At 37.6% G+C, this 24,167-nt stretch overlaps 2 protein-coding genes across 3 annotated transcripts in view; one reads left to right on the top strand and one right to left on the bottom strand.

The window, feature by feature from the left end:
• Positions 1 to 21,122, top strand: part of LOC112281280 (DExH-box ATP-dependent RNA helicase DExH15 chloroplastic) — a 28,324-nt gene extending 7,202 nt beyond the window's left edge. The window contains exons 2-22 of the mRNA XM_024517611.3: positions 12,299 to 12,518; positions 12,668 to 12,717; positions 12,950 to 13,763; positions 13,866 to 14,041; positions 14,217 to 14,330; positions 14,808 to 14,916; positions 15,143 to 15,229; positions 15,379 to 15,497; positions 15,678 to 15,903; positions 16,348 to 16,458; positions 16,630 to 16,874; positions 17,027 to 17,270; positions 17,446 to 17,712; positions 17,808 to 18,017; positions 18,158 to 18,532; positions 18,720 to 18,947; positions 19,153 to 19,376; positions 19,527 to 19,626; positions 20,010 to 20,156; positions 20,456 to 20,647; positions 20,782 to 21,122. Of these exons, the coding sequence (XP_024373379.3) occupies positions 12,299 to 12,518; positions 12,668 to 12,717; positions 12,950 to 13,763; positions 13,866 to 14,041; positions 14,217 to 14,330; positions 14,808 to 14,916; positions 15,143 to 15,229; positions 15,379 to 15,497; positions 15,678 to 15,903; positions 16,348 to 16,458; positions 16,630 to 16,874; positions 17,027 to 17,270; positions 17,446 to 17,712; positions 17,808 to 18,017; positions 18,158 to 18,532; positions 18,720 to 18,947; positions 19,153 to 19,376; positions 19,527 to 19,626; positions 20,010 to 20,156; positions 20,456 to 20,554 (4,165 nt within the window). The 3' untranslated portion in view covers positions 20,555 to 20,647; positions 20,782 to 21,122. The remainder of the gene's footprint in view (positions 1 to 12,298; positions 12,519 to 12,667; positions 12,718 to 12,949; positions 13,764 to 13,865; positions 14,042 to 14,216; positions 14,331 to 14,807; positions 14,917 to 15,142; positions 15,230 to 15,378; positions 15,498 to 15,677; positions 15,904 to 16,347; positions 16,459 to 16,629; positions 16,875 to 17,026; positions 17,271 to 17,445; positions 17,713 to 17,807; positions 18,018 to 18,157; positions 18,533 to 18,719; positions 18,948 to 19,152; positions 19,377 to 19,526; positions 19,627 to 20,009; positions 20,157 to 20,455; positions 20,648 to 20,781) is intronic.
• A 601-nt stretch (positions 21,123 to 21,723) lies between these two features.
• Positions 21,724 to 22,441, bottom strand: LOC112281283 (uncharacterized). Of its 2 annotated transcripts, none has more exons than XM_024517615.3 (2): positions 22,255 to 22,441; positions 21,724 to 22,086 (listed from the first exon to the last, which is right to left on the bottom strand). In XM_024517615.3, the coding sequence occupies exons 1-2, from the start codon at positions 22,431 to 22,433 to the stop codon at positions 21,909 to 21,911; spliced, it is 357 nt and encodes a 118-aa protein (XP_024373383.1). In that variant the 5' UTR covers positions 22,434 to 22,441; the 3' UTR covers positions 21,724 to 21,908. The 2 variants fall into 2 exon arrangements, with proteins under 2 accessions (XP_024373383.1, XP_024373384.1); XM_024517616.3 differs by having other exon boundaries at positions 21,724 to 22,054; positions 22,255 to 22,364.
• Positions 22,442 to 24,167: the final 1,726 nt, after the last annotated feature.

Below are 24,167 nucleotides of genomic sequence, written 5' to 3' on the forward strand. Positions count from 1 at the left end.
AGAGGATGTAAAAAAGATGACATTTTGTATGTGCTATGGACATTTTGAATGGCTGGTTTTACCCTTTAGTCTTACCAATGCTCCAGCCTCTTTCATGAGTCATATGAGCAGATTGTTTCATGACCTTTTAGATAAGTATGTAATCACCTTCATTGATAATATTCTTGTTTATAATAAAATCCTTGAAGAGCATGAACAATACCTATGAGAGGTATTGTGTCAGTTACAAAATAGTCGCTTCTATTGCAAGCAATTAAAATGTGAATTTTGGAAGTCGAAAGTCACTTTTTTGGGGCATGTGGTGTCCTTCAAAGGCATGCATACAGAACAAGATAAGGTGAAAGCAATAGTGGATTGGCCAATTCTCAAGGATTCTTCTAAAGTTCACTCATTTTAGGCCTTGCTGGATACTATCACCATTTTGTTTGGCAATTTGCTCACATTGCTATATCATTAATAAATATATTGGAGAAATGTGCCCTATTTGAATGGAAATTGGGGCAGCAAAATGCCTTTGATAAATTGAAAAAAACACTGATTACTATTCCAATATTCTAACCATATGATCTTAATCTCCCTTGTACACTTGATATTGATACTTCTAACTTTGCTATTGGAACAGTCTTTTAACAAGACTTTAGTAGGAGGCCTTCAGCTTGTGGCATATCAATCATACAAGCTCAGAAAGGTAGAACGCAATTACTCTACATTTGATTAAGAACAATTAATAATTCTACATGCCACAAAAGTATGGCGACATTATCTATTGAGAAAGCTAGTGGTTGTTTGGACTAACCATCAATCTTTGCTACATGATTTACATTTGAAAAACAAGAAATTATTGCATCATCATTTCGAAGAAGAATTGTAACTTTTTGATATCTAGCTTGAGTACAAAGAAGGATGATAACATATTGAGCTAGATAATTTACCATAGAGACTAGACTTGAAGGACAAATTGGAAGATAAGGCAAAAGTCACTACCATTAGTAATATCATTTTAGAACTAACTAGAGAGGGCAAATGAAAAAAAAAAAAAACTATGCAATGGGATGCTTATTTCAAGATGGTTATCGATTGGCTGAAGGTCGATAATATATAATATCAAAATTACACTCTAGGTGATGGCTTGCTCTATTTTAAGATGTAAATTTATATACTTGACAATACTAAATTCCGGATGTGCATACTTTAGGAGGGACATGACATTCCAATATCTGGACATCTAGGATGAAAAAAGATCCTTAAATGGATCTTAAGGACATAATTTTGAACAAGTTTGGATCGTGATATTCAAGCCTTTTTATACTCTTGTGAGTCATGTCAATGTAAAAAAGCACGCAATGTAGCATTTCTTGGACTATTGTAGTCAATTCCGCTACCTACGGTATGTTAGAAGCAAGTGACTATAGATTTCATTATATGTTTGCCGCATGCATCTTATAATCATACCATAGTTGCTATCTTTATAGGTCAACTCTTAAAGCAACTTTACTTAGCCGTGACGTGCTCGAATATTGATGCTGTAGTGCTCATATAAGTCTTCTTTGATACCATCTTTTTTTATTATGAATTACCTTGTGTTATCATTTCAGATCAAGATCCATACTTTACAAGAAGTTTTTGGCAAGTCTTATTCAAGCTATTAGGTATACGACTTACCATGTCTATAGTCTTCTATTTCTAAACAAATGAGCAAATAGAGCATATAATTTAGACTTTAGAGGATATATTACAGGCATTTGTGACAATTCGTCACAATGATTGGAATGAATACCTCACACCTTTGGAGTTTACTTGTAATGATAGTATTAAAGCAAGTACAAATTATTCACCATTTTTCCTTAATACTGGTTAATATCCAATTATGCCAATAACTCTCTATTGTCCCATCAAGACCAATAATCTGACAACAAAGGAATTTATATAGCAACTTACAACGGCCTTGCAAGAGGCATGGCACCGCCTCCTTACTACACAGAATTGACAAAAGTAATATGTAGTTAACCATCGGCAACACAAGACCTTTTAGGAGAGTGATCAGGTATTACTTTCTAATGCCAACTTGCCACTTACTACATCAATCGAAATTCCTAAACTAACACCGCAGTGGCTTAGATCTTTTCACATTTTTATAGTGATTTTTGATGTCGCATATTGCCTTAAGCTTTTGCCATATATTTGGGTCCATCCAATCTTTCATGTTTTGTAACTCAAGGAATTTCATACCAAGCCAAAGCACTTTTCAGATCGACAACATCCACCACCACTACCAATTGTAGTTGATGATCAACAAGAATATGAAGTGGATAACATTTTGGAGCATCACTACCTTCGTCATTGCAGTGGACGTCTATAACTTTAGTACAAAGTTCTTTGGAAAGGTTATCTAGGTAGGACCTACTACCAAAGAACATTCTAAAAAGTCTAAGTGGTAGGACAAGGTATAAATAAAATTGGCCAGGGCCTTTTGGGACATTTTGTCAGATATGGCTTCAAACCCTTTCTCTTAGTAAAGTTTGGTTTTGCATCCTTTTGTTTAATTTAGTTCTGTTTTATTTTCGTCTGCTCAGTTGACTTTCATTTTTTATTCTGTATAATTTCGTTCAGTTTAGTTTTGCTTTGTTTTGTCCTATTTTGTGATGAAATTTTATGTTGTTGTTGAATAGAAGGATCTTGGATTTTTGAAATAGTCTGATCATGTTTTAATAGGAACATCAAGTATTTCATGTCAACACATGTTTTAAATTGTCACCAAGATTATTGAAGCATGTCCTTATTAAGATTTGATTTTAAGATTACTTATTAATTCCAAAAACAAGAAAGATTTATTAAACAAACTTTTTAGATGTTCTTATCTTGCACCAAAAAAAAAAATGCATCTTTTGATCAATAAAAAACTATTTTCTTGAAGTTGAAGCATTTTCACTTTTGAGCAATAAAATCAATATTGATTGTTGATTCAAATTTTGTAAAAAAAAATTTAATCAAGTATGTCCTCTGATCCTCTTGTCTATAATATGAAGAATAATTCTTTTAAATCTTATGATCCTTCCAAGTTTGAATTCAAAAATAATCTATTCTATTTTGAGGAACAATTATACATTTCAGAAAGTGGGATACAATTATGTGTTCTTTAAACTCATTGTGACTTTCTAGTAGCCAAATATTTTGAATACAACAAGACTTTAGAGTTAATATCAAGAGATTTTTGGTGGCTTCAAATATGGAAGGCAATCAAAGACTTTATACAATCATGTGATATTTATTCAAGATCCAAAACTCCTAGCTATCCTCCTTATGGACTTCTGCAGCTATTATTTATTCCATAACAACCATGATCTTCCGTTTCTATGGATTTTATCATGGATCTTCTAGTCTCAGGTTCGTATGATTTTATATTTATGGTAGTAGATCATTTTTCTAAGATGGCTTATTTTGTACCTATCACGGACATACATATAATTACCTATATGAATACATAAAAGTATGTAAAAGTAGATAAAAGTAGGTTAATTGTGTAATATCTTCTAGAGAAGCTTCTTAGAAGCTTCATAGACGCTGCTTTGACTTTATAGGAGTCTATAGTTGACTTTTAGGTTAGAAACTTGGTCAACAAGTTAGCCATGTACCACACATATTGGAAGCTTAAAGAACAAGCTAACTACGTGGTCCATCCATAGAAAACTTGCCTTGCAAGCAAAGGCATGTGGCCTAGAAAGTCAACATATATTGGAGGTCTTATAGAACATCGCCACGTGGCTTCTAGTTAGATAGTATATATAGAGGCAAGAGTGAAGCCCTCTTCACTCTTGTCAACTCCTTTCTTGCTTCTAGTCTAGTTTCAAGGGTCTCTAGTTTTCTTGTATTTTGGCAATAGCCATTCTAATTTCTTTCTTAATATACATATTTCTATTTTGTCCTATTTCTTTGAGAAAAGTCTCACTTACTCTTTAGCTTTCATCGAGTTCTTGTCCTTGACAGATTGACAAGAGTACACTTACAATATGAGAGCTTTGTCTTTTCTTGATTAAGAGTGGATTACCCCTTTTTCTTGATAAGACATAAGCGCATTAGAAGTTGCAGATTACCCTCTTTTAAACTGATATTGTTCTTAGTATTTTCTTTGTTATCAATTCCTCTCTTCTATTTGTTTTGAGCGTTATTAGACATCTTCTCTTTTCTAAGTGCTACTATGGCAGAGCTTGTTGAAATGAAGAGTGCAATGGCACAGATGCAAGAACAATTGAGGGAGTTAATGCTTGCGATGCATCAACTCAATTTACCACCACAAGGAGCAACAAGAATGGTAGGAAGTGAAGATATAGAGATGATTGGGGCTGCTTCAACATCTGCACCAAACCATGTCCCTTCTCCCAGAATGGAACACCCTTCGAGTGTTAGAGAACCGAGAGTGGCCTTGCCCGAGAAGTTTCATGGTACCAGATCCAAGTTTCGAGGATTCATCAATCAGGTCCAATTAGTGATTGAACTTCAACCCCAGAGCTATCCAACTCCAGGGTCACAAGTTAGATTCATTGGTACACTTCTTTCAGGTTTAGCATTGTCATGGTTTTCATCTTTTCTTGAATGACGAGATCCAATATTGGATAATCTGGAGGCTTTTTTGGCGGAGTTTCGATCCATGTTTGGAGAACATGATGCAATTCGTGTTGCAACCAACAAGATCCGTATTTTGCGACAAGGCAATCGATCAGTAACATTATATGCTTCGCAATTCGACAACTTGCAACTGATATCAAGTGGGATGATGCCGCACTTGTGAGTCAATTTCTCTATGGATTACAATATGAGGTAAAGAAATTGATGCTTCATTTACCTGATCCTCAAACATTGAGTCAAGCAATTGACTTTGTTGTGAAGTGCGACAATCGACTTTTTGAATTTCGATCCGAGAGTCGCACAAGTAGGCCTCAACGTTACTACAATTCAATGGCAACACCGACGTCTCCTCAACACATACCTTCAGAAGTAGAAGATATGCAAATTGATGCGGTACGTTTCAAACCTCTTACTGAGCAAGAAAAGTCTCGTCGTCGACAAGAAGGATTGTGCTTATATTGTGGAGAACCTAAGCACACTGCTCAACATTGTCCAAAGAAGCGACGTAACTACAAAATGAGGAGTACGGCTGTCAAAGAAGACAGTATGTCGGAAACGAGTACGTCCAGCTACAATAGGGACCGTGCGGCTGGAATCTTGTACAACTTCTAATGAAGGTCCTATCCTCTCCTCAGAACCATCTCCTTGTTTTATAATAGATGTGTGTTTAGGACCTAATAATTACAAAGCCTGTGCCTTGATAGATTCAGGAGCCTCAGCTTGTTTTTTAGATGAAGAATTTGCTAGATGTCATAGAATATCATTAATACAAAAAACTAAACCTGTACACGTAGAAGTCATAGATGGTCGTCCGTTGTCTCTAGAGATGTAACTCACGAAACACTTCCTGTAGATGTAGTAATAAATGGTCATAGTAGTTGCGTAATTTTTAATATAATTAGATCTCCCTCTAATCCAGTAATTTTAGGCTTATCATGGTTAGAAAAGTATAATCCTCGAATAGATTGGATTTCTCGTAAACTTGATTTTCCTCGGAGCATTAGTAACAGTTCTATTAATCAAGTAAAAAACCATGAGTCTAGTATAGTAAAACCCGCACTTATAGGTGCAAAAGCATTTATACACGCAAAAGGATCAACTTTTGCTATTTATGCTGCACCTATTTCTGAAAGCGTAAAGACTTCAAGTGGCATTCCAAGTCAATATCAGGATTATCAAGACGTTTCTAAGTTCGAGTTCAAGAATAATCTATTATATTTTGAAGGACGCCTATATGTTCCAGAAGGAAAAGCACGTTTGCGTGTTCTTCAAGCACGTCATGACTTTCCAGCAGCAGGTCACTTTGGATATAATAAGACTTTGGAACTCATATCAAGAGATTTTTGGTGGCCACAAATGTGGAAGTCAGTCAAAGACTTTGTACAATCATGTGATATTTGTTCAAGATCAAAAATTCCTCGACATCGACCTTACGGACTTCTTCAGCCATTACCTATACCACAACAACCATGGTCTTCTGTTTCTATGGATTTCATCACAGATCTTCCAAACTCAAGATCTTATGATTCTATATTTGTGATAGTAGATCATTTCACCAAGATGGCACATTTTATGCCATGTACAAAATCTATCACAGGTGAAGAAACAGCTAAGCTTTTCATTGATAATATCTATCGCTATCATGGATTACCTAAAGATATCATAACGGATAGGGGAACTCAATTTGTATCAAGATTTTGGAGGACCCTTTTCAAGATTTTAAAAGTGGACATAAAGCTATCTTTGGCTTTCCATCCTCAAACTGATGGACAAACAGAGCGCGTAAACCAAGTCTTGGAGCAATATTTAAGGTGTACTATCAACTACCAACAAGATGATTGGACAACTCTTCTGCCATTGGCAGAGTTTGCTTATAATAATACAGTACATTCTTCCACGCAACAAACACCTTTCTTTGCCAATTATGGCTATCATCCACGACTTGATACTTTTGATTTTTCAAAAGTTGATAATCCTGCAGCAGAAGATATGGCAAATCGGTTGTCAGAGTTACATGCAATAATGAAGGCGCAGTTGAAGAAAGCTCAAGAACGACAAAAGATAAATGCAGATGTATATCGTAAAGAGCAACCACAACTCAACGTGGGTGATAAGGTATGGCTACTTCGTCGCAATATCAAGACCACTCGACCTTGTGACAAATTGGACTATCGTAGGCTTGGCCCCTTTTCTGTTTCTAAACAGATCAACCCAGTTGCATATCGGTTACATCTACCGGAGTCAATGAAGATCCATCCTGTATTCCACGTGTCTCTTCTTGAACCATATAAGACAGTGGATATACAAGGAAGAAGACAAATGCCACCGCCTCCTATAGAAGTAGATAATAATGAAGAATTTGAGGTGGAAGAGATATTAGACTCAAGGCGGCGCCGAAATAAGCTGGAATATCTTGTTCATTGGCGCGGATATGATATTAGTGAGCGCACATGGGAGCCATCCATGAATCTAGGAAATGCATCAGCTAAAGTCAAAGTTTTTCATCAACGACATCCATCAAAACCAAGATGAAAACCTCTCTTATAAAAGAGACAAGATTGAGGCAAGATAACATTTAATTTCCTATCCTTGTTTGTAACTTCTTTACATTTGTGACGCTAATTAGATGGAGAGCCAACAACCAGCGGATTCAACTCAAGAACCTTCGTTTGCTGACTTACCGGATGAGACATTGCGATTGTCACAACCTTCAAGACGACGCAACCGAGATGAAGATCCTCAAGAACGACATGTTCTTCCTCGAATAGATGGTGAGATACAACGCATTTGGTATCACGACCTTGGAAGAGATTCTCGATGTTTGGTGATATTATTGGAGATAGGAACGACTCCTGATGGTGTTTCAAATGTATTATTTGAAGGAAGTTATGAAGGCCTCAACAGTGATCAAATAACAGGGTGGTCTTCTCGCCCTGGAATGGGACACTATCGATGGCTAAGAGGACCCATCAACTATCTTCGAAGAGAACAAAGATCAGAGTATGTAGCAAATACAATTCGCCGCATATTAGATTTTCTCAATATATAATCACCGCTCCTCGTGGAACTCGTCCCTAGAAGGGGGGGTAATGTCACGGACATACATATAATTACCTATATGAATAGATAAAAGTATGTAAAAGTAGATAAAAGTAGGTTAATTATGTAATATCTTCTAGAGAAGCTTCTTAGAAGCTTCATAGACGCTGCTTTGACTTTATAGGAGTCTATAGTTGACTTTTAGGTTAGAAACTTGGTCAACAAGTTAGCCATGTACCACACATGTTGGAAGCTTAAAGAACAAACTAACTACGTGGTCCATCCATAGAAAACTTGCCTTGCAAGCAAAGGCATGTAGCCTAGAAAGTCAACATATATTGGAGGTCTTATAGAACATCGCTACGTGGCTTCTAGTTAGATAGTATATATAGAGGCAAGAGTGAAGCCCTCTTCACTCTTGTCAACTCCTTTCTTGCTTCTAGTCTAGTTTCAAGGGTCTCTAGTTTTCTTGTATTTTGGCAATAGCCATTCTAATTTCTTTCTTAATATACATATTTCTATTTTGTCCTATTTCTTTGAGAAAAGTCTCACTTACTCTTTAGCTTTCATCGAGTTCTTGTCCTTGACAGTACCTCATACAAAATCTATCACATGTAATGAAAGAGTTAAGCTTTTTCTTAACAACATCTATCTCTATCATAGATTGCCTAAAGATATTATATTAGATAAGAGGACTCAATTTATATCAAGATTTTAGAAACTTTTTTTCAAGATTTTAAAGATGGATGTAAAGCTCTTTTTGGTTTTTTATCATCAAATTAATAAGCAAAAAATAGATGAATCAAATTTTTGGGTAGTACTTGAGGTGTATCATCAACTATCATCAAGGTGATTGGACAACTCTTTTATCATTGGTAGAATTTGCATACAATAATTTGGTACATTTTTCTACTGAATAAACATCTCTCTTTGCCAACTATGGTTATCATCTACAACTTGATACTTTTGACTTTTTAAAAGTTGATAATTATGTTATGGAAGATTTGGCAAATTATTTGTAAAAGCCACATACAACAATAAAGGTGGAGTTGAAAGAAGCTCAAGAATGACAAAAAATTAATGCAGATGCCTATTACAAGAAACAACCACAATTTAACACAAGAGATAAGATATAGTTATTTTGTCATAATATCAAGACTACTTGTCATTGTGATAAATTGGACTATTGTAGGCTTAGACTTTTTCTTATTAGTGAACAAGTCAATCATATTGCTTATCAATTATATCTATCAAAGTTTATGAAGATCCACCTCGTACTTTATGTGTTTCTTCTTGAACCATGTAAAATAGTGAATATCTCAAAAAAAAGACAAATTCGACTTCTTTCTATAAAAGTAGATAATAATCAAGAGTTTAAGATGGAAGAAGTCTTAAATTCAAGGTGGCATCAGAATAAGTTGAAATATCTTGTTCATTGGCATGGATATGATATTAATAAATACACATAGGAGCTAGCAAAGAATCTTGCAAATGAGAGTTGAAGCTTTTCATCAACAACATCCATCAAAATGAAGATGAAGAATAGCAAATCATTACTATAAAAGAAACAAGTTTATAAGAAAATAACATTCTGCCTTTCTATTTTTTTTTGTAGCTTGTGTATATTTATGATGCTAAAGACATGGAGAACCAACAACTTACAAATTCAACTCAAGAGCTTTCATTCATGGACTTATCATAAAAGACATTGTTATTATCATAACCTTCAAGATGACAAAATCAAGATGAAGATCCTTAAGAATGACATGTCCTTCCTAGAATAGATGGCAAAATAAAACGTATTTGATATCACCACCTTGGAAGAGATTCTCAATGTTTGGTGATTTTATTAGAGGTAAGAACAACTCCTAACGATATTCCAAGTATTTTTTTTGAAGAAAGTTACAAAGACTTCAATAATGACCAAATAACAAGGTGGTCTTCTCACCTCAATATGGGATACTATCAATGGCTAAGAAGACCTATCAACCATCTTTGAATGGAACAAAGATTAGAATATGTGACAAATATAATTTGATGCATCTTGGATTTCTTTAATATATGAAGATTGCTTCTCATGGAACTCGTCCCTAAAAGAGAAGATAATATCACAGATACACATAGGTACTCTAATAAATACAAATATGATTAGATAGAAATAGCTAAAAATAGATAAAAATAAGATAATTTCATAATATCTTCTAGAAAAGCTTCTTAGAAGCTTCATAGAAGCTGCTTTGACTTTATATGTATTTGTAATTGATTGATAGGTTAGAAACTTGGTTAAAAAATTAACTACGTGTTGATAATTTGTAGAATAAGCTAACAATGTGGCATACATATAGAATACTTGCCTTGCAAGTTAAGATACATATCTTGCAAAGTTAACACGTTTTGGAGGTCCTATAAGACATCGCTACATAGCTTTTAATTAAGAATATATATGGAAGAAAGAGTGAAGCCTTGTTCACTCTTGTCAATGTCTTTCTAGTCCTTAGTCTTGTTTTAAGACTTTTTAATCTTCTTGTTTTTGGCAATAGTCATTCTAGTTCAATATTATATCATCTTTAAATGACTTTCTAGTTCCTTTCAGTGATATTAGAGTGTATTGAGGATTTTCTTTCTTTGAGATTTATGTCCTTGACACATCCTTTGCTATACCAAATCATAAGTAACTATTTGTCAATAAGTTTGATTTTCTATAAGTTCAAAGAAAATCCATAATCTTCTTATAAATATCTAACTTTATATCATAATTTTGTCATAGCTTCATATTTCCATCTTTAACATATATATAAAGTCTTGACTTCCAAAAACCCTCTTACTTAGTATAAAATGTCTAAATTATACCAAAATCCTTTCAAAATATTTTTTTCTTACAAAAGATTTTTTTCCCTTGAACTTTAGAAATTCATATCTCTTCATCCAACCATTCAATTTTTTTTCAAATTTCTAGATAATATAAAATTTATCTTTAAAATTTATTTCAAAAAAATAGACTATAAATATACTATAAATTATCTGGCAGCTTAAAAATCCTAGTAAGTATATTAAATCCTAATTTACAAGTACTCAAATACCATTTTTTTCATATTTCAAAAATCAAAACTCCAAATACCACATAATTTGTATATAAAATTTATCAATATGAATACAGATGTTTTAGAAATATTTAGCCAAAATCTTATTAAATTGCTTAAGATATAGGTCAAAATACAACTACTAGTAAATTGGATCAATTATTGCCCTTAGATTGCAAGTACTAATTTCAACTTTCTATAAACTCATTTATTGAGCTTAGAATTCATTAAGAAGTATATGAAAAGTGTAGCTGAAAAATTATTTTTTCCAACTCCAATTGTTGATCCTTAATTGCATTCTATACATGTGTGTTATATCCAAAAGAGTGATATATACAAAATCAGCATCTTAACTTTGAGTGCCTATATTTCTTTTCTCAAAAACTCAAAATCATCCAAATTTTGTACCAAAATCATAGCCAAAAATTTAAATTCTCTCACTTGAGCCTTCCAAGTTTTAATGACCTTAAAAGAATAATCCTAATTGCTACTAAGGCCTTTGACAACCTCTTTGAAGTCCATTGGATATGAATTTTGGTCAATAAAAATGGAAAATTTCATCATCTATTTCCATTCATCCATATGGATACCTTAACGATCCTTTTTGCTACCAAAACTCTTCTCCGAACCTTTTTCTTATAAATTTTTTACATAATATATGTCCTTAATACCAAATAAAAGAAACAAAATAAGTTTTCAAGAATCACCAATGTCTAATAAAGGTAGCTTTAAATATATAAAAACTATCATTGATATAAAATCAACCTCAATAATAAGCCTTTTTAAATTAACTACTTCAAAGTAGTAATCTTATTATATTTTTTGACTAATAAAAATCTAATAACATGGCTTGTATTACATTGTATAATAAATTATATTATATATATATATATATATGTGTGTATTATTTTCACATGGTAGCCAAACCATAACATGAAAATGTGACAAATAATAATAAAAATAATCATGGAAACTTTATTCTCGATGTTATTTTTCATTCTCTTTTATTTCATCCATCAAAGTTTGATTTATGATCTTGGCACAAAATGAGAAGAGCTAGTAAATGAGATTAATTTTGAACCTAATCCAACTAATACAAGAATTTTTTTTGAAACCATAATCTTTTGAAATAGTCTTATTGTTTTGAAATTGAAATCTTAAAAGCTGGCTTACATGATCTTTACTTTTTCACTATCTATTTTGTAGCATAAAATATGCTACAATGGCAATGATAATATATACATTTAATTTACATTAGCTTTTCAATCGTTCAAACAGCAACATGGTTTGCTATAACATTAAAATGTCTTGTTTTGTGCTTAGTTTGTAATTAAAACATTATACACTATTAATAAAAAACAATAATCTGGACTAATTAAACCTGAGGACGACAAAGGACTTAACGGACAGTTTTCATCCACGGAATGTTCTGTCCATTGCATGCCAAGTTTCTGGAGGGGATTCGACTGGTCTCATGGTGGTCGAGTGTGGAGCTCATTCACTTTTTCGGCATGCTTTTGCTTTTTTGTAAGTGCTTTTTTTTTTTTAGTGTGCAGTCGTTGTGTATCCGGATATGGTCTGGGTCATGAATCCATCGTCCGTTTGCTGCCCTCTCTCTCTCGATGTGCTGCTGCGTCCTCCTGCTCCGGCGTCGTCTGCTTGACGAGCCTTTTGCTACAATTCTTTCTTACTGCGTTGGAAAGGATCATCAGCAACTTTCCTCGGCTTGGCTTGGCTTGGCTTGCAGCTTTTCCCGGTGTTGCTTCTCACTCGCTGGCACGTACTCACTCATCTTTGTCACGCTTTCCTTCTCTCTCACTCCTAGTTGTAAGCCGTTCTTTGCATACTCCTTGACGCGCAACTCCAGCGCTCCTGATATTTACACTCGGATTGTGTCTGGGATTGCTTGGGAGCGTTTGGAACAGTATGCATGGGCTCGTGGAAGCAATTTTGATGACTGGGGCAATGTCTTGAGGCAAGCTGTGGACATCAGGAACTCTGTCTCTGTAAATTCGGTTATTGCGATTTTTGGAGGGGTGTTGTTCAACTCCCGTGGGGTGGTTACAAATCTCACTCGTCCAGTGCGAGTTGGAACCTTGCTTCTTTGGTCCAATTCGAGGTTTTCGCTTTGTCGTGAATGTTTACATGCCTGCCATCTTACTTCGTTCTTACGGATGTGGTAAGAGTTGGGAATTCGAGGTGTGCAGGAGAGGAGGGGAACTTCTTTGTCGGATTTGTTCGAAGAGACGATATTTACTTTCATGGGAGAGAAGTGGAGAGGGAGGTAGAGGAAGCAATTACTACTGGCGTCAGCTGAGTGAAATTATGGCGATGGCATCAGCTCTGCCTTGGGTCGCCCCTGCGACTCACCTCAACTTCCTGCATCGCTCTGCATGCAAGCCTGCTTTGCTATCACCTTTCGCCCATGCGCCAATTTTTTTCCGAGGCTATCACATTCACGGTGCATTATCCCGAAGTAGGAGAATCATCCCCTCTATCTGTGGGATTATTCGACAAGAGAGCTGCTCTTCATTTCAAGACATTGTCGGTGGCAGCATTTGGAGTAGAAGATTAGGGTTCCTACCTTTGAAATGGACTGCGGGCGAGAAGTTCTTAAGCTCAGCCATCTCGGCGAGTAAAAACTTGAACGCGGAGTCTTTTGACACCAGCAGCAATCTGGGCAATTTTGTTGCGCCCGAAATCCAGCGTTTGTTTGGAAGAGATGAGTTGGCGGACCAAAACGAAGACTCTGAAAGTGATGACGAAGATGATGAACTTTACTTTGGGGAAGATGAAGACGAAGATGAGGATTACGGGTTCGAAGATGATGACATTGACAACGAATTGCTAGACAATGAAGAAGACGCCGAAGCTACTGTGATTCACTCTCCATCTGAGAAGAGTATTAAGGATCGTGAAAGGCTGAAGGAGCTCTGTGCTCGGGTGGAGGCGAGTGGTGAACGCACTGTAACGGCTGCAGACATTGCCGGCCTCTATGACTTTCCTTTCGACAAGTTCCAGGTCTGGAATCAATCCTCTGTTCCTCTCTTTACAGCAAGTCGTCTCCCCTCGAGTCTGCAGTGGCAATTTGCTGAGATTGTATGTTCTGTTGTCTCGTTGCAGAGGATGTCCATTGAAGGGTTTTTGAAAGGATCATCGTTAGTTGTATGTGCACCAACAAGTAGTGGTAAGACTCTCGTAGCTGAGGCCGCTGCTGCTGCCACAATCGCAAGAGGAAAACGTTTGTTCTACACTACGCCTCTCAAGGCACTTTCGAATCAAAAACTTCGTGATTTCCGGTGCATCCTCGTTTTCAGCCTCAGCCTCGCATCCTTTATCCTCAGCACCTGATTTTCTCGTGGAAAGTTGGACGGTTCTCATGCATTGCTTGATTTTTACAACTCGACGTTTGCATGATATGTTGTATGTATGGGAGAAATCAATTGAGTATGTTCCACTTTGAATGACGTGTAGGGAGCTATTCGGTGAGGAGAATGTGGGGCTGGTCACAGGAGACGCAGCTGTGAACAGGGAAGCTCCTATATTGATCATGACAACGGAGATCCTGCGCAACATGCTTTACCAAAGGTGTAGTTCCGTGGACATCCTATGTTTAGAAGCCAGGGTTTTGGGTTTTAGGTTTGCAATATTTTCGAAATCATAATTCGATTTGAATGTTGTCTTATGGGTAAGTGTCGTCTCTTACCGGAAGTCTCAGCTTTGGAAGTCGAAACACTAAGCGGAATCTCAACTTATTTTCAAGAGTCGTAACTGTGCTGTTGAGGTTTGGTTCAGAAACCCATGATATAACGTTTTTACTCAAGATCTCGAAACCTTTTGAGCAGAAATAACGTGTAGTGATCACCATCATGTATCTCAAATCTATTTGATGTGAAGGAGAGGTAAAGTCCAAAACATACTATTGGATGAGTGCAAGGAAATTTGCACTGAAGGGGTGCAATAGAGATTACGTTTTTTTGGATTTTACGTATTTAGACCTTGTACGTGTTTACATAACATCCGTGAAGAGAAATTTCATTCGGTTGATTCTTGTGGTGCTTACAGCGTTGGGAACATGGAGGACGGGGGCCGTCTCATGAACGTGGACGTTGTAGTGTTGGACGAAGTGCACTATCTTAGCGACATCTCCCGTGGTACTGTGTGGGAAGAAACGGTACTTTTCAAGCACCCGAGTCCTGTGGCTGAGCTTTAGCATTCTCGTTGAGGGCCTTACTTAAAGTACATTGTAGTTACTCTGTAGCAGCGTGTCTATCCATAAACCGAACTTCTACTGCGATCTTTTACTTTATTGAATCATTTCTGTTAACTTGCCACTGAGGAATTTCGGTTCTTCCTTGAGATTTTCAATTGTTAACATCATTAGCATTTCTGCTGAGCAGGTTATTTACTGTCCCAAGGAAGTTCAGCTGATTTGTCTCTCGGCTACTGTTGCTAACCCAGAGGAGCTTGCCGGCTGGATCGCTCAGGTGCGTTCAAACAAGTGGCGACTTTTGTAAAAGTGCAATAAGCTTTGAACAGTACGAGAGATTCTCAAGTGGACCATCTGCTTTTGGGTTCCTTGAATGACACAATCGTGTTTCCAATTTTTTTAGTTCATGTTGTATTGTGTGGTCAGGTGCATGGCCCTACCGAGCTTGTGACATCGTCAAGAAGACCTGTTCCCCTTGTTTGGCACTTCTCTACACGCTACGGACTTAACCCTCTCTTGAACGAGCAAGGGGATGAAATGAACTGGTAAAGCTCCTAGTCCCGTGTCTGGTTTTACGTGCCAGAGTCATTTAGTGCTGAGCATTTATTTTGGCCCTGTTTTTAACACTGAAACAAAGATCGTTTGCTTCTGTTTTTTTTCTGCTTTTCTCTATTTTGACTTATGTTTTCCTCCTGAGAGTTGAATATGTTTTTTTTCTCTCGTAGGAGACTAAATCTAAAGAAGATTGAACGTGAGAGGGTTTCTGATCCATTTTGGGATGAATTGGATTATGATTCTCCCACGAGAAAACAGCGAAAGTTTCTTCGAGCAGGAAAAGCTCCCAAAGAATCTGGCAATCGCAGCGAACGTCGGCGGCGGTCGAATGGTGGATGGGGGGAAACTGAAGAGAAGATGTCTGACGAAGAGGTTCAGTTTCTCCGTCGCAAACAGGTACAATGTCTGGCATTCTGAAGTCCTCAGTGTTTTTCTCGACCCAACCAATTGGAAACATTATTTATTTGTTATTTGTTCTTGAATGAGGTGCCCAGGAGTGGCAAGAATCGTAACAATCATTGCTGGAGTTGAGAGTTGCATGATTATATTTCTAGCCCTGCTTTTCGTAGTTCAGGTTTTGTGTATGGAGAGGTAGATTTCTGTAGAAGCAGTGATTTCTTAATATGGACACATTTATGAAGTAAAGAATGTTATATATTGTGTCAAGCTATTGCTTCATTCTTTAAGCTCATCCCCTAACGGCCTGCATGTAAAGTACAAAATCTAGATATCCTCGTGCTTTATGTTACCTTCGAGAACAAGGACTACACATAGCAATATACCTGTTGAGAACTTATTTTTGCAATTCAATCTAACTTTCTTTTAAAATGGTTCATCCAGGTCCCACAAATTAGGGATACACTGAACCAATTGAAAGAGCGGGATATGCTTCCGGCTATTTGGTTCATTTTCAGCCGGAGGGGCTGTGACCTAGCTGTGCACTATCTATTGGTAATGTCCACTCTCTTTACATTCTTAACTGCCTCAACATTAATAGAGACTACAATGTAATTTTTCTGAGTTAAAAAGTTTCCTATGGTCTCTTCGATTCTTGGTTTATCTCCGTTATGTAGTTTTTTTTTTTCAAAAAAATAATTTTAATTTATTTTTACGCTTCACCAGGGGACCGATTTGTTGACAATTGAAGAACAGAGACGAGTACGAAAAGCTCTTGATAATTTCCGGGAGCAGCACCCAGATTCAGTTCGTGAAGTTGCAGTTAAACCCCTTCTGCATGGAGTAGCCGCACACCACGCTGGTTGCTTACCCACGTGGAAGGCCTTTATTGAAGAGCTTTTTCAGCAAGGTCTTATCAAAGTCGTTTTTGCAACGGAGACGCTTGCAGCAGGAATCAACATGCCTGCTAGGTATGTAAATGTTAATCACTTCTGTATCTAACTCCTACAATAGCAGTTGCTCATAAGTTGATCTTTTCTCATCTTCCTGTTAGAAGTTTTACACTACACACAGAGCAATCCGTAGTTTTTGAATGTGATGTCACATATGGTTTTGTTTTCAGGACAACTGTTTTAGCTTCACTCAGCAAACGTGGCGACAATGGGCATCAACTCTTGAGCGCGAATTCAATGCTCCAAATGGCTGGCAGGGCAGGTCGAAGAGGTATTGACGAGCAAGGACATACAGTAGTGGTGCAAACACCATTCGAAGGTGCAGAAGACTGCTGTAAATTGCTTTTTGCTGGGCCTGATCCTCTCGTTTCGCAGTTTACTGCCACCTATGGCATGGCCCTCAATCTTCTGGCTGTAAGAGCATCCTCCTAAATATCTCGACTATGTAACAATATTCAATTATTCCTAAGTGTTACTATCTCGTTACTCGTGTGTTCAAAGTTGTTATCACAGGGTAACGAATTCTTGGTCAGCTCCATGTGATTTAATAAAATTGCAGTGATATTTGTGTGCAACTTATTTTTGCCAGGGAGCAAGAGTGAAGACAACAACAGAATCAGGTGCGGTTGAGATGGTAAAAGTGGGGAGAAGTTTGGACGAGGCCCGTGCACTCATTGAAAAGAGTTTTGGCAACTACGTGGGAAGTGAAGTGATGGTAGCCGCTAAGCAGCAGCTAGCTCGATTACAGAAAGATATTGAGTACCTAGAGAAAGATTATACAGTTGATGATGATCTAGAGAGCCGTCTCACGCGAGACGAGTTGCAGGAGTATCTGGACCTCAAAGAAAAAGCAAAGGTTGGCTGAAATTGCTCTGAATTGCATTCTTTGTGCGTTTTCTCTGCAATCTTAGTTTCCACATCTTACCTATTAGTTGTAATTCTTATTGACAGGAAGCAAAACGATTCATGCGAGAGCAGAGAAGAGAAGTTGAACAGATGCGAGTGGCAATGGTGCAGCCCTTGCTTGATGCGCCCACTGATGGGAAACCACCCTTCATTTGCTTGTCCTTTTACGAGCACCGTACCGGCGAGGAGCGCCGCGTACCCGCGCTATTTGTTGGCTGTGTTCCGCGTCCGCCGTTTGTCTCGGACTTGGTCAATGTAGGTTTTCATTCTGGTTGGACTCCTGCATCTTCTTTTTTAAAGATTTTTTTCGATGAGAAGAAGCAGCTTGGAATTAGAATTCTAGGACCTTGCAAGATCATTGGGAAGTTTTTCAGCTTTTTTGGCCTTTTTGGCAGCTGGCAAGCGAGAAAGGTCAATCAGAGGAATTCAACGACAACCACGATGAGGAATCTTCTACAGAAGATGATAACGATCCTGATGTTCTGCATTACGTAGCTTTGGGATCAGACAATGCCTGGTACATGTTTACCGCGAGGAGTGTCAAGAGCGTCCATACGAATTCGGTGAATTTTGGGGCCTCAACACCTGGTGGGAAACCTGTGGAAGAATTATTAAAGGAAAAGCTTCAAGTGGGTATCCGGAAATGGGAAAACCTTGGTCGATCAGGATCTGGTCCTCTCGGTTGCGTTTGGTCTGCCGACAGCTCAATTGATACGTGGGGTTGGGGCTGTCAAGTGCCTGTGTTGAGCGAGCTCTCCGGTGCCCATGAGGTGTTATCCCTTACACTCCTTGATGCTTGGGTGCTGAACATGCTATTTAAGCACCCAAGCATCTTACTATACCTGGTTTCGTGAAAAGAATCAATCTACTGATTGGTCTTTGTAAATTGTGTTTGACTTGGAAGGGGTGTCTTGGTATGTGTACAAAGGTTGTCACCTGACCATGATGCATTGGCAGGTTTCGTTGGATCTTGTGAAGGCCGAGAGGGTGTTACTTGATCGACGGAAAGAGGCTTCGAAACTCCGGAAGAAGCTTAAACAAACACAAGGCTACCGTGAATCAAGAAAACTTGTGGATCTTCAAAGGTCACGCTTTGATAAGCTGCAGCGCATCACAGCCAAAGCAAACCGTATTTCGAATCGTATTAGTCAGATGCAGCCTTCAGGATGGAAGGAGTTTCTACAAGTAAGACGACCCGTTTCCTGCCAGAATGTCCAGCTCTCGCAACTATAACTGTTGGTTATGTATCCTCTGGAATTCCTTTATGGGTTGAAACTACTGCTAAGAGGAGCCTGTGTAACAAGACGATGGATGATTGACATGTTTGATGTTTGTTGTCAAGTTGTTGCATGGTTTTTGCTGTTTTATGACAGATGTGGTGCTGGGGCAGGTGGTGAAGGTGCTGCAGGAAGCCGGGGCACTGAAACCTGATACAAACTTGCTAACGCCTCTTGGAGAAGTAGCAGCATCTACCCGAGGAGTGAATGAGCTTTGGTTGGCCATAGTTTTTACTAGCGGCATTCTCAACTCTATTGCACCCGCTCAACTTGCAGCTGCCTGTGCTTGTCTGGTCTCAGATGGCATGAAAGCGCGGTCTAAGGATGGGCCAACAAGGTATACTTATGTAGTTGTCATCTTATGAAATTTCCTTTCATTTATGCGGATAATAGCGAGATTTTGTATTATATTGCTTAGAAAAGTGAGATTGCGTATATTAGTGACTTGTCTTTGAGTAACGAACCTCTGATTATTTTCTTGTGGCAGCTCTATCTATGACGCCTCAGATGCAGTAAATGAATGGGCCGAGAATATGGAAGAAGCCCGTTCGTGGCTTGTTAGGACCCAATCCAAACACGGAGTTGCTGTAAGTGTATTGTCTTCTTACGCAAAACATTAGTTTTAGAAATTTTTCACGTGGTGGATAATTAAGTTGTGATGTCTTTCATCCTCCAACATAAACGGTGGTTAGATAGTTACTTCCTCTAATCTCACACCATTTGATCTGAGGGAGTGTAGTGGAAGACTTCTAACAAATTTTTATTTCACCGTGGTTTTTGGAATACAAATACTCTGCAAAATCAGATTATGCTTGAAAGTGTGTTCCACCAATATGTATTGTAATTCACCTACACTTGGGCTTTATTTTCAGGGGAGACATGGCCGTAAAAAAGTAGCCACTGTTAAGCTTTTGTTGATGTTTTGAATATCTGTAATTAATGTAAAACTGCTCTTTGAATTTCCTTGCAGATTTCCGTAGAGATCAATACAGAATTTGCTGGGTTGGTGGAAGCATGGGCAGCCGGTGTGACATGGAAGGAGCTCATGGATGACATTGAGATGGACGAGGGTGATGTAGCCCGTCTTCTCCGACGGTCTATTGACCTTCTTGCACAAGTAAATTCTCTTATGAACATTCTTGACATATGAATCCCTTTTTGGCAACTCCAGAAGATTTTCTTCTTCTTCGTCTACCTTGTCGCCTTGTGTCCGAAGATAAAGCCTCTGCAATCAGTCTGCAGGGCAAGGTGACTAGGGTATTGAGTGATGGTGTTACCATTTAATATGCATTCCTCTAGTAATTCAGAGAGTAGTGTCAGAAAATTGCGTGATACAGATTCAGTACGTGTGCAACTTCACATGATTTAGTGCATTTAACTTGGGTTTGTCCCGTGTTTTTCTTTTTGTGCCAACAGATTCCTCATTTACCTCACATTGATCCAAACCTTGCAATGTCGGCTCGGGAGGCCTCAAATATTATGGATCGCCCACCCATCAGTGAGCTTCTCGGTTAAAGGCATCTTCGAGTGTCTTCATGGGGAATATCATCATTTAAACGTGGAGCTTCTCAAGGATGGAGTTCTTTCTGCAGGCTACTCATTTTGCAGGTTTGTAACTGGACGCCAAACCTCTATCTGGTTTTATTATTTCAAGTTAGTCAGAAGTTCACTGTAGTACTTGCTTGTTGACTGGGCATTCATGTATAGAAACAATTATTTCTAACGGCCTCAAATCGTGTCAGGGCTTCAAGGACTTTTGAAATGTAGTAACATGGAATGCGGCGTGAATTTGGAAGAATAACCTTGTTTGGTTGAATCCGAGGTTGGAGCACTAATTTAATGAAGCGTCGTGTTTATGGGCAGCGGAATCCTCTCCAACAATGCGGACTTCAAGAAGTGACCTAAAGAGTTTATCAAGGGGTTTTAACCAAGGAATTACACGGCCGATGCTCGGAACAGTGAGTGGGGCTTTTAATGTATCTTCATCCAAGTGGCTTGCGTTACATGCCTCTTTTCAGTGTTGTAATTGATTGATCCTTCCAGCCTCCAGTTGGAAGGCCCAACTATGATTTCTTCGCGCTCATTACAGTGCCGTTTACAGTATCGTGTAATTATTTTTAAATTTATTGATTAGAAATGGATTGTACACACACAGCACTGAATGCTACTCCGAACTCGTGTGAGCTCTGTAGCAGTATTACAATTTGCTAGGAAAGTGATGATATCAATATGATGACTTGTCCATTGCCAAGAAAACAGAGCATGAAGTTCAAGCAACTCGTGTGCAACGTTACTGCATTCCCAGCTTAGCAAAATCCAAAGCCTACTGGTGGGAGCGAGCGATTAATCTAACAATGTACGCGAGATGTAGTGTCGTAGAAAAAAATGAAAGCTGTACCAACGACACAGAATTTGAGAAAAAGTTCCTTAAATGAATACGAAGCTACATCAATGTTATCACCCTTGCATCTCTTTCAGCAAAGATGTCAACTCGTTTCAAGGTGAGATCTACCAGCTCAAAGTATTATACCAAAAATAACAATCTTACTAACTAACATCCTCACCATCACATGCACAAAAAGAACAGAGAAAGGACCAAAAAAACACAAAAAAAAAAAAAAAAAAAAAAAGGAAAAGGAAAAGGAAATTATAACTAGAGTTCAGAATCGAGCCACACAGGCAAATGGAAACCGAATACGGTCAGTGAGCACGCTTCCGATTACTGCATTTCAAGTCAATTAAACTGTACAATGAAATCCGCGTTCGGACGTTGGCAAGCGTTACTCTCGATTGCAATTACACTAAGTGTGTGTAAGTCTGAACTCAAACGATGTGTCCTGGAACGAAGCCCCGAAGTTGAATTGACCAACTACGACGGGCCCACTGTTTCTTCCCTACCAGCAAGGGTTGACAAATTCGGCTGCTGCTGGAGTGTCCGAGAAGCGTCCAATTGCTCCTTGGCACACTGAAGTTCTTCCGCTCTTCGCTGTGCCTCCAAATCCACGACCTTCTCATCTAAACCCAGCAACACACAGAGTCGGAAAAAGCTACAAACACCCACAAAGCAACTTCCCTGCCTCAAAAATCTCAAACCCAATTGACAACCGATTCAAATCAAGTCAGAGCGGAACAGCGATTCATCCCAATGAGAATTGGACGCTGAGCACAAGCAAACCCTAAAACCCTAAGTAGAACCCCAAAACTCAGAAACTCACAGAAACCGGTGCGAATCATGAACATCTCCATGCCGGCGCCGACGCACGCACTGAAGAGCGCGACCTTGGCGTACCACCGAGCATGCTGCATGATGCAAAACCTCCAGTGTGGTTTCCAATTGCGACGTCAACGTCAGAGCCCCCGAGATCACACGGCCTCGCGAGGCGGGTCCCGGCATATCCACCTGCACCGTTTGTTCCAATTCCAACAGCAGCGCCGGAGTTGCGGCCCAGCGCGTCGATCGTGGCCTCGATGACGAGTAACCACGTCACGGACGATCCGCCGCCGCCTCCATTGTTTGCTTCCTCCGCTTCTTCATCCATATAACGAATGAATAATAAATTGATGTGCGTTTCCATCAACAGATGAATGTGTTATGGATGGATTGGGAGAGGTGGATGAATTTTAGATGGATGAAATAGATCGAACTTCTTCGGAATTCGGAAGGACAATCTATTGTAGATGAGTGGCCTATTTTTTAAGATTCAAAGGCAGACTAATATTTTGGATTACTTGATAAAGTAAAATTTGAGAGAGGATAAGTATGATTTATGATGTTTGAAAAAAGGTTAATGAGAATTTAAAGAATAGAAAAAAACTATAATATTTTATTACTTGAGAACAAATACGTGAGAGATGTAGTACATACATAATGCTTAGATTGGAATGCAACTCTATTCCTTGTTTTGTCCACTATACTTCATTAAAGTACATAATAGTAACACAATCTAAATCCTAAAGTAAACTTGGTTGTGTATTTAGCTAACACTTTAGCACATGTCACAATCCTATCTATAGAAAATTCTAGTTTTCTTTACCCAATAAGCAATTTAATTTGTGAAAAGTTCTTGGTATTTACTAAGTCAAGTATTATACAACTGTTTTAATTTTCTCTATTATTAATATTTAAAAGATAATAATAATAATAGTAATAATAGTATTATTGATTTATTTCATAAGTAAATATTATTTTTGATTTTATTTAAATAAATTTTATATTGGAGTTGATGAACATAATAAGTATTATACACATATATAGAAACACAAAATCTTTTATAATTCATTTAAGTCCTATGGTACATTAAAGTGAATGTCATTTTATTTTGGCCATATAGATAATTTTTTTTTATTTAATTATCTAACTGATTTGTATCTGAATAATATAAACTTTTACAAGCATAGAAAATATACTCACTTTTTCTAATATGCTTTGTTTTGTATTTATTAAAAGCAATATTTAGGAGTATTTACTTTGTAGTATGTCAATTAACAAATCACTTATATATTTTACTTATTAAAATCTTAATTATGTATATGTATATATATATATATATATATATATTCAAATTATCTGTATTTGTTACTGGTATATTTTTATTTAATTTCTTAGTTTCTCAGTTTTAAAAACAAAAATTGAAATAATTTGGTAACACCTTCAACTTGTTCATCTAATCCACTATGATTTTTATTTGTATAATAAACAAAAAGTGGTTGCTGAAAATGGTTAACAAGGAGCCATTCTAGGGGTGACATAAATTCTGCTAACAGATGATTTTTCAGAAAGTCCCCTTCCACACTTTCGTTGGATTGGACAGATAGTAATTTTTTGTCAACAAAAAAAAAAAAAAAAAAAAAAAAAAAAAACATTAATTTACCACTATATGTAAATAAATCACTTCACCAAAAACCAGAAAAGAAGAGAGAAAGGAAGAAAGGAAAGAGCATGACCCCCCAACTCAGACAGCAATTCTGGTAGCCTCCTCTGAAGCTCCCACTTGGCCATGCCGTCGAAACCCATACAATCAATCCACGCTCCTCAATTCAGGCGCTCAATCCCTCACATTCCGGATCTCTCACTCCAGCATTTCCTTCCTTTCTTCATTCATTCATTCATATATATATATATATATAT

The sequence above is a fragment of the Physcomitrium patens genome, chromosome 4, assembly GCF_059467195.1.
Source record: "Physcomitrium patens ecotype Gransden chromosome 4, ASM5946719v1, whole genome shotgun sequence".
In the NCBI taxonomy this organism is placed as follows: domain Eukaryota; kingdom Viridiplantae; phylum Streptophyta; class Bryopsida; order Funariales; family Funariaceae; genus Physcomitrium; species Physcomitrium patens.